A 24,145-nucleotide genomic window follows, 5' to 3' on the forward strand; every position below is an offset into this window, starting at 1 on the left:
GTCCACCAACAAAATACCATAGATCTGTGTGTGTGTGTCTGTGTGTGTGTAGCTACATGTTTGCATGAACAGTGAATGAGAAGCAAACATGACTGAACTGCAAATGTCTGTGTGTGTGTGTGTGTGTGTGTGTGTGTGTGTGTGTGTGTGTGTGTGTGTGTGTGTGTGTGTGTGAGAGAGAGAGAGAGAGACAGAGTGTGTGTGTGTGTGTGTGTGTGTGTGTGTGTGTGTGTGTGTGTGTGTGTGTGTGTGTGTGTGTGCGTGCGTGCGTGCGTGCCTGCACGTGTGTGTGTGTGTGTGTGTGTGTGTGTGTGTGTGTATGATCTGGCAGTAGCTACGATGTGTTGGGTGTGTTGTTCTTCTTCTTCTTCTTGTTTTCCGGCGGTTGGCCTCCAGCTTATTGGTGCATTACCGCCACATTGGATGTGTTGGGGCTCCAGCCCATTTGATAGGCTCTCTCCAGGGTTCTCTTGCAGTCCTGCATCACTGTGCTGAATACTATGTGGGGGTACTGCACCACCAGCCTCTCCACCGTCTCCTCATTCACCTGCAAACACACACACACACACACACACACACACACACACACGTGCACACAAAGACACACTGTTAAAACACTGTCACAATGGATGTGCACTGGAATCAGAGTTCCCACACCTATCAAATTCAAGGACTTTTCAAGGACACACACACAAACGGAGCAAGGTTAATTACTGTTACAACACAGATCACTTTTATAATGAGAACCAGGCAACAAGACAACAATTAAAAACTGAGAGAGGCTTGAGCCGGCTGAGTTGAGATGAGAAGGGCCAGTTAACACCACTGCAACATTCCAAAACAATTTTGTCTCATTATGGATGGTGTAAACTGAGCTTTACATATGAAGTAAAAAATAATAATAATCATCAAAATAACGAATAAAATATAAAAATTCAAGCACTTGCAATGTCAATGTTTCATGTCTATTTTCAAAAACCTTCAAGGCCTTGATTTGTTTTTCTCAAATTCACAAACTGTCAAGGATTTCAAAGGACCCGTGGGACCTCTGTGGAATGAGTGCACACACACACGCACGCACGCACGCACGCACACACACACACACACACACACACACACACACACACACACACACACACACACACACACACACACACACACACAGGCGTGATAATAAATCCTATAGCAGGGCTGAGCTCAGGACGCTGATGAGGCCTTCATGTTCTCAGAGGATGAGTAAGACATGCGGCTAACAGCTAGTCGGCCCGGCGTTCTCTGCCAGTCCCACTCCGTCAGAACCTCATGCAGAGCCAAGGAGTGAGAAGTCCACTGTGACGATGAGCAGAGACAGAGTAACCCAGGAGACCTTGAGGGGTTAACCACAACCCACCCAGAACCTGCCCCGCCCACCCGCGAGCGTGACACTTTCCAGGGGAAATGATGTATAAACACTCACACATATGTAGAACACACACTCATCCATTAGCAGTGCCAAAGCACTGACAAAGTGATTCACAGTTTTCCCCAGCTCGCTGCCCGAGAGCCCTTGGATATTTTGTGTTTTCTGGAAGAAATGTATCGTGCGGTGACAGCTCTCCGGCTCTTGCCCAGATTATGATCTGTGTGTGACTCTTTAGCAATCTTTTCCGTATCAGCAATTATGTGTCAGAGATTGAGAAATCGAATGGATAGCTAGAGAGATAGATATACAGACAGACAGACAGACAGACAGACAGACAGACAGACAGACATGCAGACAGACAGAAGACTGAGAGACACAAAACAACAGAATCAGAGAGAGCAAGACATACGCTTGAACTAACAGTGGGCCGATGCCCTGGGGTCAGAGAGGCAAGATGGGAACCCTCCACAGCACAAGTGAATCCAATAAGACCAAAAGGCAACAACAGGCTTAGCTTTCCCTTTGATTGCCAAGGCAGAAATAGCGAGCTGGAGTTTGGTCGCTTGACGCCGACACAGCGAGGCTTAACACACTCTTTTAGGATACCGTCGATACAGAAAAACAACAAAGACATTCTAGACCAAAGGGTCAATAGCCTTTCTTGTTTTCATCTATCTGTTGTTGTTTTTTTAACCGACACAAAGACAAAAACTCTGAGAGTGAATGTTAAAAAAGAAAAAGAAAAAGAAAAATACTCCCGAAGCCCTCTTTCCATTCGTCACCCGTCTCGATGATTTTTTGTTTTTATTATTATTATTTTGAGAGAGAGAGAGAGAGAGAGAGAGAGAGAGAGAGAGAGAGCTGGAGAGAAAGACAACAGAGGCTGCTAAGAAGTGTTGGAGGGGCTTTTGAGATTTGAAATTGTCTTCTGGCGCTTCACCGACTAGCAAGGTGCACGGGATGGGTGAGTAACATCTGGAAAGAGGAGATTCCACCAACATTTTCAGTACTGAGATCAATGACTTAAAACCATGTAAAACCACATTTCAGCACATGGCCTTCAAGAAGAATGCATGACAGAACACAGGATTTCTATCAAAAGAAACAATGTAAGTAATCCAGTTGCCAGGCATTTTAACAAAACCAACCAGTGCATTTATCCTCGTATTGAACAGATTAAAGCCAATAAGGGAGGTGGTAACGTTGACCACATTCGAAAAAAGACAGAGGCCTTTTGGATATTGTATCTCAGAAGTTTATGCACAGAGGGCATGAAAGAGCATTTCACAATCAAAGAGTTCCTGCAGGGGGGCGTCTGGGTAGTGTCGAGGTAAAAGCACTCGCCAGCTACCGCAGAGACCCGGGTTCAATTCCCGGCAGCAGCACCTATAGCTTGGGCAGACGTTCCTACAGACACAAATTGGCCGTGTCTGCGGGTGGGAAGCCGGTAGGGTTTGTGAAAAGGTGAAAAGAAACGGATCGGAGGAAACGTGCTAGTCTACAGCTCTCCCTAGATCAGCAGAGGGGGTGGACCAACGGCCGGGACAGCAGGGGAATTGGCCAAGTACAATTGGGGGGGAAATGGGAGAAAAATCAGGAAAAACTTGCACCCCCCCCGCCACACACACACACACACACACACTAGGGCTGTTCGATTTTGCCTAAAACTAAAATTGACGATTTTTTCTCTCAAAACTCGATTTTCGATTTCGATTTATTTATACTATTATACTTCTCTAAACATTTGTTTCCCTGCAGAGCTCTTTTTCACCCTTTTTTTCCATAAGTGACAATTTACGCTTTTACTCTGAAGGCAGAACAACCCAACTTCCTGTTTTAGCTTGCCGCTGCTATGCCTAACTTCCTAGCTGTTGCTTGCTAACTTGACACTGGTGGATTTGCGTGTTCCTCCGTGACATGATTATATTAGCAGTGTCTAAGCGTCCACCCGTGCTCATAGTTATATCTGTACTAGAACAACACAAAGTCACAACAGGAATGCGGGGAACTGCGATAGCAGTTAGGGGTAAATTCAGACACACAGGGACAGGTGAGTCAGCTGAGGCTGCTAACTTACAGCCATGAATACAGCCAATCTATCAGTACACGTGTTGTTTTGTTATTATGTGAACTGTAAAGGCTACGTTTCATCGTCCGGTGATAACGTCTGTGTTCGTGTGCGCGTTCATGTGCGCGCGTGAGTGTGTTGTGGCAATCGTTATCTTGTAGGCTACAGCCCGCAGTGCAACAAGCTGCGCTCAGTGCTCACTCTGTGCTTTTTGGTCGGAGGTATTGAAATAAGTCCATTGCGCTGCTGTCTTTAGTAGCCAGTATCACAGCCTCTAGAGAAACTTTACAGCGGGGAGAATGGACAAGTAGCAGCATGCGTACATGAGAGAGAGCCGCCCCGCCATAACGTAATTACCCTAGTTGAAGTGTAAATCGATTTTACGATTTTCACGTTTTTAACATCGTCCTAACTAATTAATTCGATTACGATTCAAAATCGATGTATCGAGCAGCCCTAACACACACACACACACACACACACACACACACACACACACACACACACACACACAAATAAAAATAAAATAAAAAAGTTGCTGCCTTATAGTGTCTAAGTCTGTTTAGACAGCCATTGGCCGAGAGCACTAATGAGCAGGTACAGTAGGTAGGATCAGAGCCATGTAGAGTCACGAAATCTCCATTCACTACAATGGACCAGTTTTTTACTCTGAGGAGTTCCCGGAAGTAAGGTTCTGGATGAAGCAGCGCTGTCAAGTTGTAGAAAAATGGACCGTTTGAGATGTACTTTGAAAGGGTCAGATGTTTAAACTTTAAACGTTAAAGAATCAAATTGTATATTATCAGCTTTATTTTAGCATTCAAAAGTAGCACGAGACCCCTTCCTTACTAGATTGCTCTGGGTAGGATGAGACCATTTTTGTGTGTGTAACAAATGGGTGTGCATGTGCTTTGTCAGATGACCTCATCCTCTGCTTCTCTGTGATTCAATGATGCTTTATGTGAAAGTGTTACTGGCTGTTCTTTGTGTGCCTTTTAGTGCTTGATTTTTGTGTGTTTGTTGCATTTATACTCTACTACTTTTGGATCAACTGTTTAACAAACTCTGGCAGGCCTCAAATCAAGTCGATTTGCCTAATAAATATCAAAACTGCAAGTGTTGCTCAATTTCCTCTTTCCCCACTTTGAGATTTGACTAAGGTGACTGAACAAACTGGGCCAATGATAGTCTTGAATCTGAATCCTTTTAAACCTGGGATCCTTTTCAAACAGTTCAGTACCTTCATACAGAGTGGATGATGTTATCACATTACAAACTAGGAATGTGACTTAGTGCAAAGTAAACTATGCATGCTGTATGCAGCCTAGCGGTCACATCAATAGTAGAAGACAAGCAATATAGAAAAACAATCACAAAAATTAACGTGCTGAATTAAACTGAACTGAGGCCTCCAAATGCCTGGTTTAACTGCTACTACTACTGAGTGAAGCTAGGATCGTTATGACATATGGCTGCAGCTCATTAGCAGAGAAAATGACAAACCCTTGATTGCCTTCATAACATATTATGCTATATTGTTGAAAGGAGAATGACCCCCCCCAACCTCGTTAATCAGGGCTTAATTGCAATTAAAAGAGTTCTAAAGAATAGACCTGTCAAACTGATGGGGGCTATTACATTCATTAATGCTAATTTGCTGCAGCTCCACTCGCCAAGCAAACACGGCAGACACAAAATGGCCCCCAATCAAAACGCTGAATGATTTGCTAATTGCTGGTTGTGGCAACGCTAAATGTTTGAGTTTGCAACAATGTAACCGTTTCATGGGAATCGAACGACTATTCCACCGACCTGTGCTGCTCTTGTTTTGATCATGCGGAGCAGAAAGCTTGCAAAACGGAAGCCTCATCAAGTTTCTTATCTTTTGGAATGGCAATAATGTCATGTACAATAGGCATATGATAATTGGAATTTAAATACCTTAATATAGTGTAAAGGCCAATCAAGACTGAGAGAAACTGATTTAACAATCAATCAAACAAATCCAAGCCTGTAATGAATTCAGGATGGTTACCACACTGATTAAACTGATTCTTTCTCACAAAGCTTAAAAACTCCCTCCTCCAGTTTTGCAATTGATTTGAATTAATTGGCGTCTGAATGAGACATGGTTGACAGGGAGTTTTTCGAACAGCACATTGCTTAGTGGAACTCTTGTTGGCAGAAAATCGCTCGACAGAGGCATTAATATAATATCGCATCAGTAACTCTCTCCCACTCCATCAGCCTGACATTGAGAGTTACGGTGTCGAGGAGACCTACAGAAAGCAGCACGCCTCTCCTACCAGTTCCCAGAGTTCAGCACAGCGCCTCGATCCGAAACAGGCTGTGTGCAGCCGTTGCGCGGCTCTGTGGCATGCTGAACGAGATGTGATGACATCACCACACCTGCTTGGTATTTGCGGCTCACAGCGCATGTTAAGACATAAAGGTCAGAGCGAATGCGGTGGGTAACTGGCTGGCAGGGCGGAGCGGAGCGTCTGCTCGCTGAGCAAGAGCTGTGGTCAGTTGGACTATTTCAAAGCAGTGATTCAGCTGTTTACTTCCTCCAGCAGAATGACGTTGCCGGGCAAAGCGGCGCTAACCGCTGAAAGGATATTTTGTTGCTTGGCAACATCAGCTTATTGAAAATGCTATCAGAAGCTATCGGGGGGACCTCTGGTGATGTGAAGAGCACTGTCACTATATTCCTGTACGGCACTCTGGCTAAGATCCGTTTCTTTGACTCGGTTACTATCCTGATGCGCCGTGCCGTCCTGCAGCCCTCCTCCTCCTCCTCCAGACCTGCTGCCAAGTCTGTAGGAGAGCCATATGATAGAGCAGATCGCTACTCACTGATGCTTCTAATCTTCCAGAGGCATCTGGGAGCGCAGCCACAGCTATCTGGAGCCAGGCCCTGTACTTATGATATTTTCCCCCCATTTTAACTTCAAAGCTGCTGTCCCGTAGATCTGAGCGCGGCGTAATGCGTCCTGACGGCTAATGTGGCGTTGTCAGGGTTTACAGGAGAGCAGCAGCAGCGGGACGGGGGAAGACAAAGAGATGCTATGTCCGATACGCTGTTCAACAAAAGCCACCTTTTGTCTCAACATGCTGTGCAGCCCCGAGAGGAGACTTTTTTTTATGTGTGTTCAATGTGAGCGTGTGCGTTGACAACCGCTCCTCAGACTTCCATGTGAACACTGAGGGTGAGTGACGGGCGGCGCGGCTTGCCGGGGGTGACCTCCTCTCCTCTCCTTTTTTTAACGGCCAGACGGGGTTTTTTTTTTTTTTTTTTTTTTTTTTTTAAGACCCATTCTCCGATGCAAATGCACTCCATCACCGTGTAAAATATACATTTAGCGCTAACGCCGGGCCTTTTCCCCGAGTAACCGGCGCACTAAAACACGTCGTAAAGATGACAAATGCTGCGGCGGGCTCACATTCTCAGCGGGAAGAAGAAGGACGGGGTCGTAAATCGATAATCAGATACACAAACGCAAAGATGCATATCATATTAGGCCGGGGTGGTGAGAACACCCTCTGAGTGCTGCTGGCAATCAAGGCCTGGAAATGAAATAGAGAGAGAGAGAGAGAGAGAGAGAGAGAGAGAGAGTTAAGGGAATAGATGGATAAAAGAGAAAGAAAATATGCCCTGTACGCTCCTGAATATATCAAATCCACTGTGCAGTGACCCTGCAAAAACACAACGCTGATATGGGCTGATATTCTCCGGCTTCAGCAGTGGATTTTAATGACTGTGCATGCAGATATATGAGAAAGGAAAGATACATACAGTGGATCAGTTTATTCCCTAAATGAAACTGAACCCACTTCTCTTCACTTTCCTGTCTCTTTCCAATAGATTCACTAACAGGTCTAGCAGCACTTTGCACATTTTTCTCTCTCCACTTCCCCCCCCCATTCTCTCTGGCCATGTGGCAGCCATTGATAGTCCCAGGCCCATAAAGAGAGAGAAACCGGCCCGGGCCCCCCTGAGTTCCCTGTCCACTCCCATGCAGAGAGTCCATCAGTCAACCAGTAAATACATTTGGGGTAAATGTTTAAAAAGGCTGTTTAGGCAGCAGAAGAATGCAGTGCATCAGGTCTTAGTAAAAGGCAGCTTAAACAGGCCTGGATTTAAACAAGCCAGATTTATAGCCTTCTTTAAACTGCCCAGAGGAAAAGCCCCTGTTGTAAAGTTTCTAAACGAGCGACTGGACAACTGGAAGATACTTCTCTGGCTCTGATAAGAGGCAGAGGGGAAGGAGAGAGACAGGAAGTCAAAGTAGAGGACTTCAGAGGTGCACAGGCAGAAAAGAGGTCACCAGAGACGCATTTCCCGATGATTCCATCTTTTTTCAATGAGCTATGGATGCATTGGCTCAGAGGCTTAAGAAACGTTCTGCCCTTTAGCTGGGAAAGCCTGAGCCCAAACAGTTTGGATCCGCCTCGGAAAGCCGAGCGACGGCGTCGGAGAAGTCGGCGCTGCGTGCACGGCTCGCAATGTGCTTTTCAGAACCAGGTCAGGCACCGCGGGCCACCACTCAGGTCTGCTCCCACTCACGCTCTCTCATCCCTGCACAGTATCAGAGTGCTGGCAGAGCTGAGAAACAGGGTGTCAGTGTACACACACACACACACACACATGCAGGCACACACACACACACACACACACACACACACACACACACACACACACAGGCACACACAGGCACACACACACACACACACACACACACACACACACACACACACACGCACACACACACACAGACGCACACACATGCACACGCACACATGCAGGAATGGGGCTCAGCTGAACAGGGTCAGGGAAAGAGATTGTGGAGGCCAGGTTTGTAAACCCTACACTCCATCATGCGTGACAAAGGTAACTAAGGGAATGTGTACGACGCCCAAACCAATCCCTGCTTCTACGCTCGCCTTCTTATCTCAATAGACACTGGAGGAAAACAGTCCACAACCAAATCTGCCTTTATTTGTTGGCAGAATAGAAAACAGCGTAACACATGATACGCTCCGATACAGCTACTGTACATGTACAGTACCTGTTGGCTAGTCTGAAGATAACTTACATAGCGAGTGACCTAAGCAGTTTCCTGTTTACTTGTAATGTTTTGGGTATAAATCATCATGCTCACAACCTTTCACTCTCCACTTACTGTACCTTTCATACCTCACCATAACTTAAAACCATTTTCTCTTTTAAATCATACCATGGCGCAGAAAGTTCTGTTAAGATACTGACTCAATCTGAGTGAATTAAAGTAAAATGATGAAAACTGGGTATGAAATAATTTTTAAGTGCAAATCATATTGTATGTGCTGAGATATAACCTTAGTGTAAGAGACAGCTGTGGCCCACCATAGTCTAAGTTGTCCAGCCAGGCAGCCACAGTTTCATAATGAACCGAAAATGTTTACACTTCTCATAATCTTATTTTATTTAGTTAAAATTGGCTACTGGTATCTGTGTCAGTCACGATTGTGATGTCATTCCAGCAACTGTGATGTCATCAGTGATGACACTCCAGCAACTGTGATGTCATCAGTGATGTCGCTGATGGTGACATCAGTGGTCGAAGGTCGAAGGGTACCGGACGAGTAGAGAGACAGAATGTAGGGAAACAGTGGATGGAGAAATCCAGAAGGAGCCGGTAATGCAACATAAAGGATGCCAACTCCCATAAAACACCACAGAAGAAGAAGTAGTCACGTCATCAGGGATGTAATAAATCGTTCCTGTATGAGCCGATGGCGCACAGTTGCACGATGGCGCCTAGGTGGGTGGGCGCTGTCTGTCTGTCAGTCCAGAGTCTCCACCCTAACATAAAAGATCTCTCAAATGTGTTCTGCTCCGTTGCTTCAGCAAAGCATCTCTCACTCACTCATACACACATGATGTTACTCATTTAGTTTTGTAGTGCTGCTGGGCGTGACAGCAGTGCTGCTGGGCATGACAGCAGTGCTGCTGGGCATGGCAGCAGTGCTGCTGGGCGTGACAGCAGTGCTGCTGGGCGTGTGGGTGTGGCAGCAGTGCTGCTGGGTGGGGGCAGCAGTGCTGCTGGGCGTGTGGGCGTGGCAGCAGTGCTGCTGGGCGTGGCAGCAGTGCTGCTGGGCGGGGGCAGCAGTGCTGCTGGGCGGGGGCAGCAGTGCTGCTGGGCGGGGCAGCAGTGCTGCTGGGCGTGGCAGCAGTGCTGCTGGGCGGGGGCAGCAGTGCTGCTGGGCGTGGCAGCAGTGCTGCTAGGCGGGGGCAGCAGTGCTGCTGGGCGGGGCAGCAGTGCTGCTGGGCGTGGCAGCAGTGCTGCTGGGTGTGTGGGCGTGGCAGCAGTGCTGCTGGGCGTGTGGGCGTGACAGCAGTGCTGCTGGGCGTGACAGCAGTGCTGCTGGGCGTGACAGCAGTGCTGCTGGGCAGCAGTGCTGCTGGGCGGGGGCAGCAGTGCTGCTGGGCGGGGGCAGCAGTGCTGCTGGGCGTGGCAGCAGTGCTGCTGGGCGGGGGCAGCAGTGCTGCTGGGCGGGGGCAGCAGTGCTGCTGGGCGTGTGGGCGTGACAGCAGTGCTGCTGGGCGTGACAGCAGTGCTGCTGGGCGGGGGCAGCAGTGCTGCTGGGCGGGGCAGCAGTGCTGCTGGGCGTGTGGGCGTGACAGCAGTGCTGCTGGGCGGGGGCAGCAGTGCTGCTGGGCGTGACAGCAGTGCTGCTGGGCGTGGCAGCAGTGCTGCTGGGCGTGGCAGCAGTGCTGCTGGGCGGGGGCAGCAGTGCTGCTGGGCGGGGGCAGCAGTGCTGCTGGGCGTGTGGGCGTGACAGCAGTGCTGCTGGGCGTGACAGCAGTGCTGCTGGGCGGGGGCAGCAGTGCTGCTGGGCGGGGCAGCAGTGGGGGCTTTTGTTAAGAACAAAGAAAACATTTAAATAAACACCCCCACTTTGACCACTGCAGCAGTAGTGTGAATCTAAATGAGTAACCCATAGATAAACAAAGAACTTGAGTTTTCAATTTAAATAAATCATTAAATATTTTCATTCTGTTAATGACTTTTCATTTATTAAAGTGTCACAGTTAAGGAAGGCTGTGTTAAGTTGCGTTAAATTGTCTTTTTAAATTGTTTACTCAAGCACAAAATTGTTTACAAGAGCACAAAGTTATATCGATCTACCCTCTTAATTTTGCCATCAAAGTGCACCAGATTGATGCATTTAACTTTAAAATGCATAACATTTTCTCCGGGACCCCCCTAGAGGATCCGAGGTCCACCCTCCACAGCCTCAAAAAAAATCCTGTGGGAAACACTGGACAGCTAATAGTGACAGAGTGACAAACACAGAGATAGACACCTTCTTCTCCTCTCAATGGCAAACAGCACAATGTGCAGTAAGGTGGGCGGGCGTGCACACACACGCGCACACACACACACACACACACACACACACACGCGCACACACTCACACACTCACACACACACACACACACACACACACACACACACACAAACACACACACACACACACACACACACACACACACACACACGGTTGGAGCCGTGGAGAAGCTGTAGGAACAGATTCCAGAGCAGCTTACTGGGGTCAGAAGCAAGGAGAATTCCATAAAGAAAATCACAACAGAGCTATTGTTGAGTTTCACCTTGCACACATCACTTGTCCTTCAGTATAGAGTACAAGGACTCTGTGACCCTGTCCTTTAAGAGAACGCCTCCTTTTCAGAACTCAGAGCACTTTCACATTTGAAAGCTCAAACAAACATTGTTTCAATCCACAAATCCACTCTCTCACTTTAGTGTCAATAGAACCAGAAGGTTGCTGCATCTTGTTGACACGACAGATGCTGCAATTGCCTCCATCTTGGGGAGAAAGTCGTTCATATTCACAAATTTGGACAGAAAAAGCAAAGATTATCGCAGCATTGACAATTAAATTGTCAATGCCTAAAACAGCAATTTTCTGTTTTAGGCTAGACTTACCCCCTGCAAACAGAAAGAAAAACACCTCTGGGGAGCTAATAGATACATCGACTACTTTGTTCCCAATCAATCAATGAGTTTAAAATGAAGTTGGGTATCTATCAATGGCTTAATCAATCCCACCCCCCTCCCCCCAAAATAAATAAATAAACAGAAATGTTCCCATGCTTCTCTGGATGCACAACATTTGTAGAAACAAATTCAGCGAGGGGAGCGATATTGTCATTACCATTAAAATGTTGAATCATCAACAACGCAGCCCGACACTGTGCCTGCAAGCTACCAACAGGCTGTGACCACCTGCTGTCTCCCTCCACGGAGGAGAAGCGCTATCGTTTGTGCCAGACAACACCGCTATTTGCCAAAAACTGATCTGGATTGGCAAATCAGTGTATTGGGTCCACGCTGAGCCTTGTCTACTGGCTGCCCATGACTCCACCAGATTACCCTGACCTCCTTCTTGGTGAGTAAATTCTACTGGATGGGAGAGGAAGAGGAGGAGAGGAAGAGGAGGATGGCTGACAGGGAATGCAGGGGGGCGACTTTATGAAACTAATTGAACAAACGATCGATCTGAGCAGCATCCAAAAGGAACATAGCTTGGCTGCCCTTGGCTAGAGGGGAGACAGAGGAGGCTCAGAAAGAGAGTGAGACACAGGGGGGGCAGAAAAAAAGGAGAGGTGGAGAGAGGGCAAAGCAGTGTGTGCCTGCGTGTGTGTGTGTGTGTGTGTGTGTGCGTGTGTGCGCATGTATGCGTGTTTGTGTGTGTGTGTGTGTGTGTGTGTGTGTGTGTGTGCACGTGCGTGCGTGCGTGCGTGTGTGTGTGTGGGGTAAGGTCAGGTTTGAGTTGTGTGTATTTTTGTTTGTGATTTTTTTTCTGCTGAAGGGCATTTCTGAGATTCACTTCAGATACTCGGTGAACTCTGTCAGTCTCTCACTTTATTTCCCTCTGTCTCCTTTGCTCTCTCGCCCGCTCCTGCCCTTTAGAAACAAGATGAAGGAATGATCAGGACGGCGGCTTCAGTTAAGACCGCCAATCAATACAGCTCTTCAGCGCGGGCGGGATGAGGCTCCAGATTACACTGAGAAAACAAATGGCAAATGACTCTTTCAAACCACTTTCCTCCCCGACTTTCAACATCCAAGTCTGACCAAAGCCTGTGAGATAGGGAGCAGAGAGAACCTGCCTGGCTCACCACTCCACGCTGTGTGTGCATGCAATACTGTACTTTCCCCCCCGATTCCCATTCACCTCAGATGCATCAAAGCTGTTACACTACGGATCCCCGCCGTTCACCATAACAACGCACCGAAGAAAGTTTCACTGAACTCCCAACTCTCATTTCCTAAAGGAGACTTTAGGAAATGAAACTCTCCTAACTCCCCGCAATACTTCATCATTGTTTTCCTCACTGCAAACCACCCGGCCCTGAACAATTAGGCCCTTGTTTATGCCTGCAAATTGCTGTGCCGTGCCTATCTGTGTGTAGTCCCCAGCACGGAACGGCCATATTGATCGGGACGTCTGTTCTTTTAACAAGGTCTGTCTTGGTTGCTCTATCTGGGATCTATCTGCAGCAACGTTCATACCTGTTCCCCGGACGCCGCTCCACCTCAGTGAAGGTAATGGGAGCACACTTCAAACCTGCTTACGCACAACACTCATTTGAGCCATTTCTGGCGGGAATAGGCTGCTCTCTCACTCTCTCTGTTGTTTCTTTTTCATCTCATTCTTTATTCTCTTTGTTCCTTTCTCTCTTTCTGACGTTCTACACGGAAGCCATTCTCTCTCTCTTTGTTTTCCGGCTGAGGCCACCCCTTGTTTTTCATTATACTCGCCTCCCTCATCTCTTCCATTACTATGATAACTAACTCTCCCTGTCCCTGAAGGGGCCGCTAGCGAGCAGTCAGTGTCGTTATTCCACCCGGTCCGGCTTCCTGCTGACTGTGTGAGTTTTGCTTCTTCCCTGTTTTCCCAACTCGGGACCGCCCATTTGTTTTGACTCTAATGAAGTAGTAGTGGAGAAGAAGAAGAAGAAGAAGATAAGAAGAGGAAGGGGACGGTGACGAAGGAGAAGAGAGTGGAGGAGGAATGAGAAAACAAGCAGAGAGGAGAACCGACAGGAGAAGATTAGGGACGAGTGGAGGAGAGGGAGTGGACAGGGTGAAGGAAAAGGATGAGAGAAGAGGTGTGATGCAGTGTGTCACAGTAAGCTGTGAAAACGTCTCCAATCAAAACATTCCACTGTAGGATCAACATCCCCAACGTGATAAATACATGTTCCCACTCTGGACACAAGGGGCCATTAAAACAACAACCAACTTGTATGAGCTACACTGTACAATGTCACGATAAGGACTGCTGTATGAGCTACACTGTACAATGTCACCATAAGGACTGCTGTATGAGCTACACTGTACAATGTCACCATAAGGACTGCTGTATGAGCTACACTGTACAATGTCACCATAAGGACTGCTGTATGAGCTACACTGTACAGCACTGAGCGGAAAGTAACACAGGCACAAGTCAATACAACTCTCCGTTGGATCCCTGTCCCAGAGAGTGGACGCCTGTCTTGATTTTGTGGTAAGCCGAAACACTTCTACGTGTTATTTGTAAAGGAAACAGACCTTGGAGAGTTGTGCGAAACCTCCATTGCAGTTAAACAGTTGTTTGTTGTGTCTGTGTGCGTTTGTGTTTCTGAGTGTGTGTGTGTGTGTGTGTGTGTGTGTGTGTGTGTGTCCCATCCAAAGTACAAAGTGATTGCTAACCTTGCGAGGCAGCTGGATTCGCAAGATCAGATCACGTGAGAAATCCCTCTTGTCGGGGTACAGGCTATTGGCTTACTCCGTCCCAGCAGTGGACCCGACCAATCAGCATCCAGAGGCAGCTATACGGGTGGGATGTACTGTAGATGTGACGGGCAGGATGTAGGTGTGACGATAGTGAGAAGTGAGCCCGTGATAGACGGTGTGAGAGGGATGATTCATCTAAACACCTGTCAGGCATTCTTTTGAACACCTGCCCTTTTTGAAACAGTTTCCAAAGACGAGGCCCCAGATGGTTCTGTCTCACAAACCATCTGTCAGCATCAGGTTAATGGATGGCACTGCATTTAAACGATTTATTTGTGTATTTAATTTATTGGATAGATATTCAGAGACAGACAGAAACGGCATGGGGGAGAGAGAGACAGAGACAGAGAGAGAGATAGAGAGAGGGGAGGAGATGCAGCAAAGGACCACGGGGCGGACTCGAACCCAGGTCGCCACGGGAAGGACCAAGCCCCGTGGTACGTGCTCCACTCAGTGAGCCACTGGGGCGCCCCTGCACTACACGTTAAAGCTCAAAGGCGCAGCGTGGCAGAATACGCAATGCTCCATTGTGCTGGTGGAAGTGCGGAGATGTATTCCTTCCTCAGAGAGGACCTAACATCTAACACTGGCCTCGCTGGAGAGCCTGGCTTTGCTGAGACACATGCACTGACATATGGGGTACTGCTGAGCAAAAAGGATCTGTTTTTTTCAGAAGATGAAGGCACTTTTCATTGAGCCTTTCAGCTGACTTTGTTTCAAAAGGCTGGCACACAGTGAAAGCTCAAAGAGGACCAAATGAATTGATTTGATTATTTTGGGTGAGTGTGGATCAATAGCATTCTTTCTCCCTCGTCAGAACAGGGCGGTTTGGCCCTCAGGGCAGGGGGGTAATCATTTGAGACAGGCGGAGCACGCCATTTTCTGCCCAGGCCTGGAGGGTTTGCCATCTCAATGCTCCATTATGAACTGTGTTAACAGCAAATAACATAAATTCCTCTGAGAGAACACACACACTGTTACGCACAGACACATTGCATTTCAGCACTACAAACACACTCCGACATAAAGGAAATCCTTCAGACAGACGTTTGGGAAAAGATAAAAGAAAGAAACGTACGCATTCCACCCTATATAAAGAGCCGACGTGGGCCAACAGCTACTGAAAAGGAGTCTAAATAAGAAAATATTCTGACAATGAAATGAACAGACTTCACACAAATGGGCCAGTGTTTGTACTGAGTGAAAAAAGAATGTGAAAGGGTAAGAAAAAAAAAATCTCATTTTTCATATCAACCCAAATGGCAGCAGCGGACACAGCATCCAGGCTCCCGGGCGGTACAATGTATACAGTACGGAAGCACGTTTGTATAAAGTGTGACGAGGAAATCGATCCTTCACACTGCTCCACATGAGGAGAGCCAGCTGGATCCTGTTAGCAGTTCCTAAATGAATTCTACACTTTCTAAGTCCTGTGACATTCAGGGACGCGGTTACATTCAGACTGGCCACCTTTTGACAATTCAAAACAAATTGAGCCAGGCCGAGCGGGCCTGCTGGCTGCGGTGTCCTGTCCGCTCGGTGTGTCAAGGTTATCACAACACTGTGTGTTTGTCCAGGGGTGACAGGGCCCACTCAAGACCCTGACTCCACTTCAGTTAGCGCCAGGAAGCTATCTGGGGAACGGTAGAGAGGAGAGAGACAAACAGAGAGAATCTATTGTATATCTAAGATTCCTATTATTTGTTGGCCTTGCTTTGGCAATATGTACTTTTGTATTTCATGCCAATAAAGCACCTTGGATTGAGAGAGAGTGAGAGAGAGAGAGAGAGAGAGAGAGAGAGAGAGAGAGAGAGAGAGAAGAAAATAGAAGCGAGAGATTGTGCCCCTGGTCTAATTCTACTTGGTTCTAATCCTAGCTTCTACCCTTGCGTTGCATTGATTTGTACTGTGTTTCACAAAGTGCTGCAACAAGCAGTCAAGCACATCTCAGGCTGAAACCAAGCAAAGTCCTTCTTAAGGAAAAATGAAGAGGGCTATTAACATTGGGACATTGGGGTATTTCCGACGATACATTTTCCAAAACATTGTCAACATAGCTCTCAAAGAGGCGTACGTATCTGCCAAAGTGGACAGCTATGTACAACTGTATATGTTCTAACTTAATTTATTTTCAAAATGCAAACACTCTTGGTTGGTGCGTAGACCAAAACGATCTTCGGGTTGGTGCCACTGTCAAGAACCTCCAGCTATCTTGGCTTAGACAGGAATGGGCCGATGGGTAAATATTGAGATGGTTCCTCAAGTGTGTGGATCCAGGTGCAGAGCACAGCACAGGATGTCCAGGGTCAGCACCATCTGGCCTAACATGCTCTCCACATCAGAGCACTGGACCAATCCAAATGAATCATGCATTTCTAATCTACTAGTCCACAGATACAGAAAACAAATTCCTCAGTGAAGAGGTTATTTTTTCCTGGAATCCGTTCCTCATCTCCTTCTAGCTAATCTCCTCTGAATGGTACGGGCATTTCTGCTCCTGTACTGCTGTAAAACATCAACGAATGGACCTGCTTTTATTTTTGCTTCATGCATTTTTGATCAGAATGTAACCTTCAGTGTAGTTCTTTCAGGACAAAGGAGATGAGAGGCAATCGGAAAAGGAATGCATCATGATTGGCTTGCTTGCGGAAGAGCCACTGTGACCTCAGATGCAGGTCATCAATGACTGTGTTTCCATTACCCTCAGAAATGCGCAAAAACACCTTAAATATCGCAATAAAAATCGGGTAATGGAAACACGTAAATTAAAAAAAAACTCCCAAATATCGCAAAAAGTTTTTGCGCTCTCATGAGGTGGTTTTTCAGACGGGTCGATATAACAGTTTATCGCAAAAGTGTAATGGAAACACATTTTCCGCATTTGCACGTCATGTGACCCATCTTCTGAAAGGAAATGAAGGAGAAAGGGTTTGATAAGCCGTGGCAAAACCTCTGCAGCAAGTGGAAAACTTTGAAACAATGCTACCTAGCAGAAAGACGAGTGTTGTGCAAAAGCGGAGCCGGGGGAGAAGAACAGAGAATTTTTAATGCCAGAAAATCGGTCCATGGTGACAGGCTGCCTGTGTGTGTGCGCATTTGGCACAGCGGCGAGATGAGGGGATGAAAGGCACACACCGGTGCTGCTGACTGAAGTGAATACAGTGAGTAATACATGTTTCAGGTGCAATGTTATAATACATGACATTCGGATTATTGCGCCAAATCAGCCTTTTTCCCCCTCCATCTCTAAATCGGACCAGTTTTATTTCCTTTTTTCATCTGTCTGTTGCGCTCACTGCATTCACCGCAGCCAGCAACATGTTGCCACTCTACATTTTCTATTGAAGTGACAATAAGGCTCGTTTATACAGTATGCGCTGTAACTTCATGTTGTGATTTGCATTGACCATTGGTTGGATTTGAGCATGCAGGGGAGGGGATATGGGGCAGATCCCCGTGCGTAATCACTGTGGCAGCTGCTGGTAACGGGTAATTGCGTTCAGGTGTGTGCGCCGTCACTGATTCAAACTCAACTTCAATGGAAACGCCTGCAAGTCGCAATTGTACTTTGTCGAAGTTCTAGAAATATCGCAATTATTTTGCAAAAAACTGTAATGGAAACACAGCTAATGCCTTCAGCGCTGGATGATGGAAAAGTTTTAGAAAGTCATGTTGAGACAGAGACGGATGGATGGATGGATGCGTAGATAGATGGCTTGCGCTATGGATCTCAAGTTATATGAAATGAGACACGAGGGAAATAAAAATGGATAATTCAACATAAATGAGACACATTTTAGCTGGAGAGAAATCTAAAGTTAAGTACTATTCACACCAGACGTTCATTATGAGGGAACCTCATGGAATTGAGAGCTATCCCCCAGCTCCTGTGTTTCCCCAGAAGCACATTAAGAGCAGCGATGAGATTAATTTTTACCGAGATTGAATTTGACATGCCTCCAGACTTTACTGCTGCAATACACAAATAAAGCATGTTATACCATTTCTGGAGGCTGAAATGTCAAATGCAAATCAGAAGAATTCGCAACCAAATTGAATGCACTGCCTGGAGCACAAATAATTTTGCAAATGGCTTTGAGTTGATTAATTCAAGAACGAATCAAGTATACAGATGATATGTGACATATACTACAACCACTATGCAAACTGCAGCAATTTTATACATCAAGCAAAATCCTTTTTGTTCAGTGCCCAGAAAATACTGGGATGTGGATTTGCATTGGAAAAGCAATGTCAAAACGCACTGATTAGTTTATGTGGAATCTTTTATTCAAGAAATTAATACAAAAATTACTAGATGTCCCAAGATAACAGTAGGTCCAATCAAAAAGATGGAGTGGGGCGGCAGTGTGGCCTAGTGGTTAGAGAGCCTGTGCTGGCTCACTCAGTGAGCATAGACCGTATCAATAATATGGGCGGAGTCACCGTGACGTCATCCATTGTTTTCTAGACTCGCGATTTGAAGCCTCCAGTTTGGCGTTTTGGATGCTGCCATCTTGGTTCTCCCGCAGCTCTGGAGGCAGCCTCGAGGGGCCATTCGACAAACTACAGCTTTTATCACTTCCGCATAGGCTTCATATCTGTCCAAGCCCAAGCTTGTGGCCTGTCAGTGAGTCACAGGCTCAGTCCCGACAACAGCCAACACGAGTGCTGTCAACACGTCCTTGAGAAAGACAATGAACACCCCACCTACACACTCACTCACTACGTGGCTCTTGAGGAGCTAAACGCCTAAATGCTAATGGAGCTTTAGACAGAAAAACAAAAGTAGATGGAGAATCTTGTCTCTTGAGAGGAGAGCAGAGGGAGGGAGCAGGCGGTGCAATGGATGGAGGGGGGAGGACAGGGAGGAGAGTAGGAGGTGATCAGGAGGCAGAGCATGGTCACTGCAGGGAGGAGAGTAGGAGGTGATCAGGAGACAGAGCATGGTCACTGCAGGGAGGAGAGTAGGAGGTGAGCAGGAGACAGAGCATGGTCACTGCAGAGAGGAGAGTAGGAGGTGAGCAGGAGGGAGAGCATGGTCACTGCAGAGAGGAGAGTAGGAGGTGAGCAGGAGGCAGAGCATGGTCACTGCAGAGAGGAGAGTAGGAGGTGAGCAGGAGGCAGAGCATGGTCACTGCAGAGAGGAGAGTAGGAGGTGATCAGGAGACAGAGCATGGTCACTGCAGGGAGGAGAGTAGGAGGTGATCAGGAGGCAGAGCATGGTCACTGCAGGGAGGAGAGTAGGAGGTGAGCAGGAGGCAGAGCATGGTCACTGCAGAGAGGAGAGTAGGAGGTGAGCAGGAGGCAGAGCATGGTCACTGCAGGGAGGAGAGTAGGAGGTGAGCAGGAGGCAGAGCATGGTCACTGCAGAGAGGAGAGTAGGAGGTGAGCAGAAGACAGAGCATGGTCACTGCAGAGAGGAGAGTAGGAGGTGATCAGGAGGTAGAGCATGGTCACTGCAGAGAGGAGAGTAGGAGGTGATCAGGAGGCAGAGCATGGTCACTGCAGAGAGGAGAGTAGGAGGTGATCAGGAGGCAGAGCATGGTCACTGCAGAGAGGAGAGTAGGAGGTGAGCAGGAGGCAGAGCATGGTCACTGCAGGGAGGAGAGTAGGAGGTGAGCAGGAGACAGAGCATGGTCACTGCAGAGAGGAGAGTAGGAGGTGAGCAGGAGACAGAGCATGGTCACTGCAGAGAGGAGAGTAGGAGGTGAGCAGGAGGGAGAGCATGGTCACTGCAGGGAGGAGAGTAGGAGGTGAGCAGGAGACAGAGCATGGTCACTGCAGGGAGGAGAGTAGGAGGTGAGCAGGAGACAGAGCATGGTCACTGCAGAGAGGAGAGTAGGAGGTGAGCAGGAGGGAGAGCATGGTCACTGCAGAGAGGAGAGTAGGAGGTGAGCAGGAGGGAGAGCATGGTCACTGCAGAGAGGAGAGTAGGAGGTGAGCAGGAGGCAGAGCATGGTCACTGCAGAGAGGAGAGTAGGAGGTGAGCAGGAGGCAGAGCATGGTCACTGCAGAGAGGAGAGTAGGAGGTGAGCAGGAGACAGAGCATGGTCACTGCAGGGAGGAGAGTAGGAGGTGAGCAGGAGGGAGAGCATGGTCACTGCAGAGAGGAGAGTAGGAGGTGAGCAGGAGGCAGAGCATGGTCACTGCAGAGAGGAGAGTAGGAGGTGAGCAGGAGGCAGAGCATGGTCACTGCAGAGAGGAGAGTAGGAGGTGAGCAGGAGGCAGAGCATGGTCACTGCAGAGAGGAGAGTAGGAGGTGAGCAGGAGGGAGAGCATGGTCACTGCAGAGAGGAGAGTAGGAGGTGAGCAGGAGGGAGAGCATGGTCACTGCAGAGAGGAGAGTAGGAGGTGAGCAGGAGACAGAGCATGGTCACTGCAGAGAGGAGAGTAGGAGGTGAGCAGGAGGGAGAGCATGGTCACTGCAGAGAGGAGAGTAGGAGGTGATCAGGAGGGAGAGCATGGTCACTGCAGGGAGGAGAGTAGGAGGTGATCAGGAGGCAGAGCATGGTCACTGCAGGGAGGAGAGTAGGAGGTGAGCAGGAGGCAGAGCATGGTCACTGCTGCCCCTCGGCTGACTTGTAGATAACCACAATTCCCCTGCTCTGACTCTGCCTTTCACCTTTTGACCTCTCTGGCTCTCTGTAGATCTCACTAATAACAACCTTTTTCTATTTATTTCTTCCCCTCTGAGCAAACTTTATGTCACCCCATCCCTCTTTCTGAACGCTTGTGTAACCTGACCGTGACTACGTGCAGCTCCCTTTCTCCCAGAACATAATGAACAACAACAACAACAACATCAGCAGCAAAGCAAAGTAGCCGCCGTGGGCTCGCCATCTCCCTGCACAGGCCCGACCAAATCTCACCAGTGTGCCAGGCCAGCCTCATCTGCAATGCTAAACGCAATTTGAGTAAGAGAGAGAAGACAGATAAATGGGTGGAGGGGGCAAACATGCAGTGAATTAATTCTGTAATTCAGGGCTGGTAATGTTCCCGACCTTGGAAACTGTCAAACTCGTCTCTTCTCTGCCCCCTCACACTCCATTACAACTCTAAAAGCACCAATTATGCCTTTATTTATCTGCCTCTTCCCTCAATATATTTATTTATATTTCCACCCTCCAGATATTATGAGTGTGAATGTCTGACTGTATGTGAAGATAGGGTAGATAAATAACAGATATTATGAGTGTGAAGGTTTGACTGTATGTGAAGAGAGGGTAGATAAATAACGTAAGGTTACATGATGTAACCATGGTTCTCTCAGTAGAGGGGTTTACCCTCCAATACAGAGATATGAATATATCTTGTATGGGAAGCTGATTACAAATGGAATCAGGTGACGTGAATAATTACTTTAAGACAATCCACCTGTGGACGTGGTTACACCCAAGCCTATAAAGCCCCTGTTAACCACGCCTACTTCGACTAAAGTTTCGATTGAACGAATCCCGAGCGGCCTCTGCTGGAGGGTAAACCCCTCTACTCAGAGAACCATGGTTACATCATGTAACCTTACGTTCTCTATCGTTATCGGGGTTTACCCTCCAATACAGAGATATGAATATATCTTGTATGGGAAGTGCTGTAAGACACACCGTGAGGGATAGAGCAGCACCAGCTCCCCCAGGAGGCTGAATCGTGGGAGCTTCGAATGAGACGTCACCACCACCAAGAGTGCTCTACAAAATCAACAAGTGCATCAACAACTACAGTATATACAAATGTACACTATGTACAAACCCCCCCCAAAGTCGGCCAGCTCCGCCAGCCGCAGGATGCTGCCGGTTCGAGCCGTGGCGCCAGACGCTACCGAGGGCAAGTTGGCCCCGCAAGTCGCGAAGGCTCAACCAGAGGGGTCAAGAGGCCACTCAGACCAGCCCACACTGGGCTGACTGACAGGGAACCAAAACCATAAGTCACTACCGCCGGGCTCCGCCAAGCACTCGTTCACTGAACGACGTGCCTGCAGCCACATTGAATTGGTAGAATCGAGCAAATGTGGAAGGGGCCGACCAGGTGGCCGCCTCGCAGATCTCACCGAGAGACGCACCGCGCCACGCCGCCCAGGACGTAGCCATGCCCCGGGTCGAGTGTGCCCGCACCCCCGAAGGGAAGGGCATCCCAGCCCCCACATATGCCTGCTGGATAGCTTCCACAATCCAGTGGGAAAGACGGGCCTTAGACAGCGGCTGCCCCAGGCGGTCTGGCCTGAAACAGACGAACCGCTGGTCAGTCTGCCTATGGCCCTGTGTCCGTTCCAGATACACTCTCAGTGTCCTGACCGGGCAAACCAGCGAGTGCCTGTGCTCCCCTTCCTCTGTCGGAGCAGAGTAGAGGGACCGGAGTTCTATGGCCTGGCTCGGCTGAGGGATGGACAAGACCTTAGGAAGGAATGCAGGGTTTGGTCGCAAGACTACCCCTGCCTCTTCAGGCAAAAATCTGCACAGGCCTTCATGCCCTGAGAGAGCATGGAGCTCCCCCACCCTCTTGGCCGTGGCCAGCGCCAACAGAAGGGCAGATTTAAAGGACACCCACTTTAGGTCCACTGACTCCAGGGGCTCAAATGGAGGTGCCTCCAGAGCCCCTAGAACCAGCTGCAAATCCCATGGTGGGAGAGACGGCCTACTGCGTAGGCCGACGCGTCTCCTAGCGCCCTTGAGGAACTGGGATATCAGCTTGTCTACCTCCTCAGACAACCGATACTTCCCAACTCGAGCTGCCTTGATTGCCGCCACCATACCCCTGAGGGTGGACGGCGACTTCCCGGCCTCCAAAAGCCCTTGTAGGAACTGCAGAACGGCTGGGGCAGAGGATGTAAGCGGGTCAATCTGGTGCACCCTGCACCAGGCCGCAAAGGCCCTCCATCTGAAAGCATAGAGTGCTCTCGTCGATGGTGCCCGAGCCTCTTGCAGTGTACTGACCACCGAAGGAGACAGCCCCATAGCTAATAGTTCGGTCCCCTCAGGGGCCACGCCCAGAGCTTGAGCCCCTGGGGAAAGGGATGAACCAGAGCACCTTGTGCCTGGGACAGCAAGTCCCGCCGCACTGGAAGCTCCCATGGGGTCCCGTCCAGCAGTGGCGGGATATCCGAGAACCAGGTCATGTGTGGCCAACACGGGGCCACCATGACCAGCCTCATTACCTCCAACCGTACCCTCTGTAGGAGGGCCGGGAGGAGAACAAATGGGGGGAAAGCGTACAGCAGGACGCGTGGCCAAGGGTGAGCCAAGGCATCCACTCCGAGGGGAGGATTGTCCTTCCCTAGCGAGAAGAACAGGGGACAGTGGGTGGATTCCTGTGATGCAAACAGGTCGACCTCTGCCCGTCCATAGCGGAGCCAAATCTCCGCGACCACCTGGGGGTGCAGCCGCCACCCCCCTGGGTCCGGACCCCCCCTGGACAGCTGATCTGCCGCCCAATTGTCCAGCCCTGGCACATGGACTGCCCTCAGGGAGAGAACCCTGGGGTATGCCCAAAGCCAAAGCCGACGTGCCAGCTCGCAAAGGCGAGGGGAAACCAACCCCCCTTGCCTGTTGATGTAAGCAGCCGCTGCCACACTGTCTGTCTTCACCAACACGTGTTGGCCTTGCAGGAATGGCAAAAAATGCCGAAGGGCCAGATGGACCGCTGTCAGCTCTAGCATGTTGATGTGCTGGGTGGTGTGAGGCTTGCTCCAGCGACCGCTGGCACCGTTTCCTCTGAACACAGCACCCCAGCCCGTCAGTGAAGCATCTGTCAACACCAGTTGACGATGTGTCACTGGGCCGAGCACACTCCCCCTGCTGAGATTCCCGTCGTCCTCCCACCAATGGA

General features: G+C 48.8%; 1 protein-coding gene across 1 annotated transcript in view; it reads right to left on the reverse strand.

The window, feature by feature from the left end:
- Positions 1–390: 390 nt before the first annotated feature.
- Positions 391–24,145, reverse strand: part of fbxl17 (F-box and leucine-rich repeat protein 17) — a 344,795-nt gene continuing 321,040 nt past the window's right edge. Inside the window, exon 11 of the mRNA XM_083644955.1 lies at positions 391–547. Within this exon, the coding sequence (XP_083501081.1) occupies positions 398–547 (150 nt within the window). The 3' untranslated portion in view covers positions 391–397. The remainder of the gene's footprint in view (positions 548–24,145) is intronic.

Source organism: Poromitra crassiceps (assembly GCF_964638095.1).
Source record: "Poromitra crassiceps genome assembly, chromosome: 10".
Taxonomy (NCBI): Eukaryota; Metazoa; Chordata; class Actinopteri; order Beryciformes; family Melamphaidae; genus Poromitra; species Poromitra crassiceps.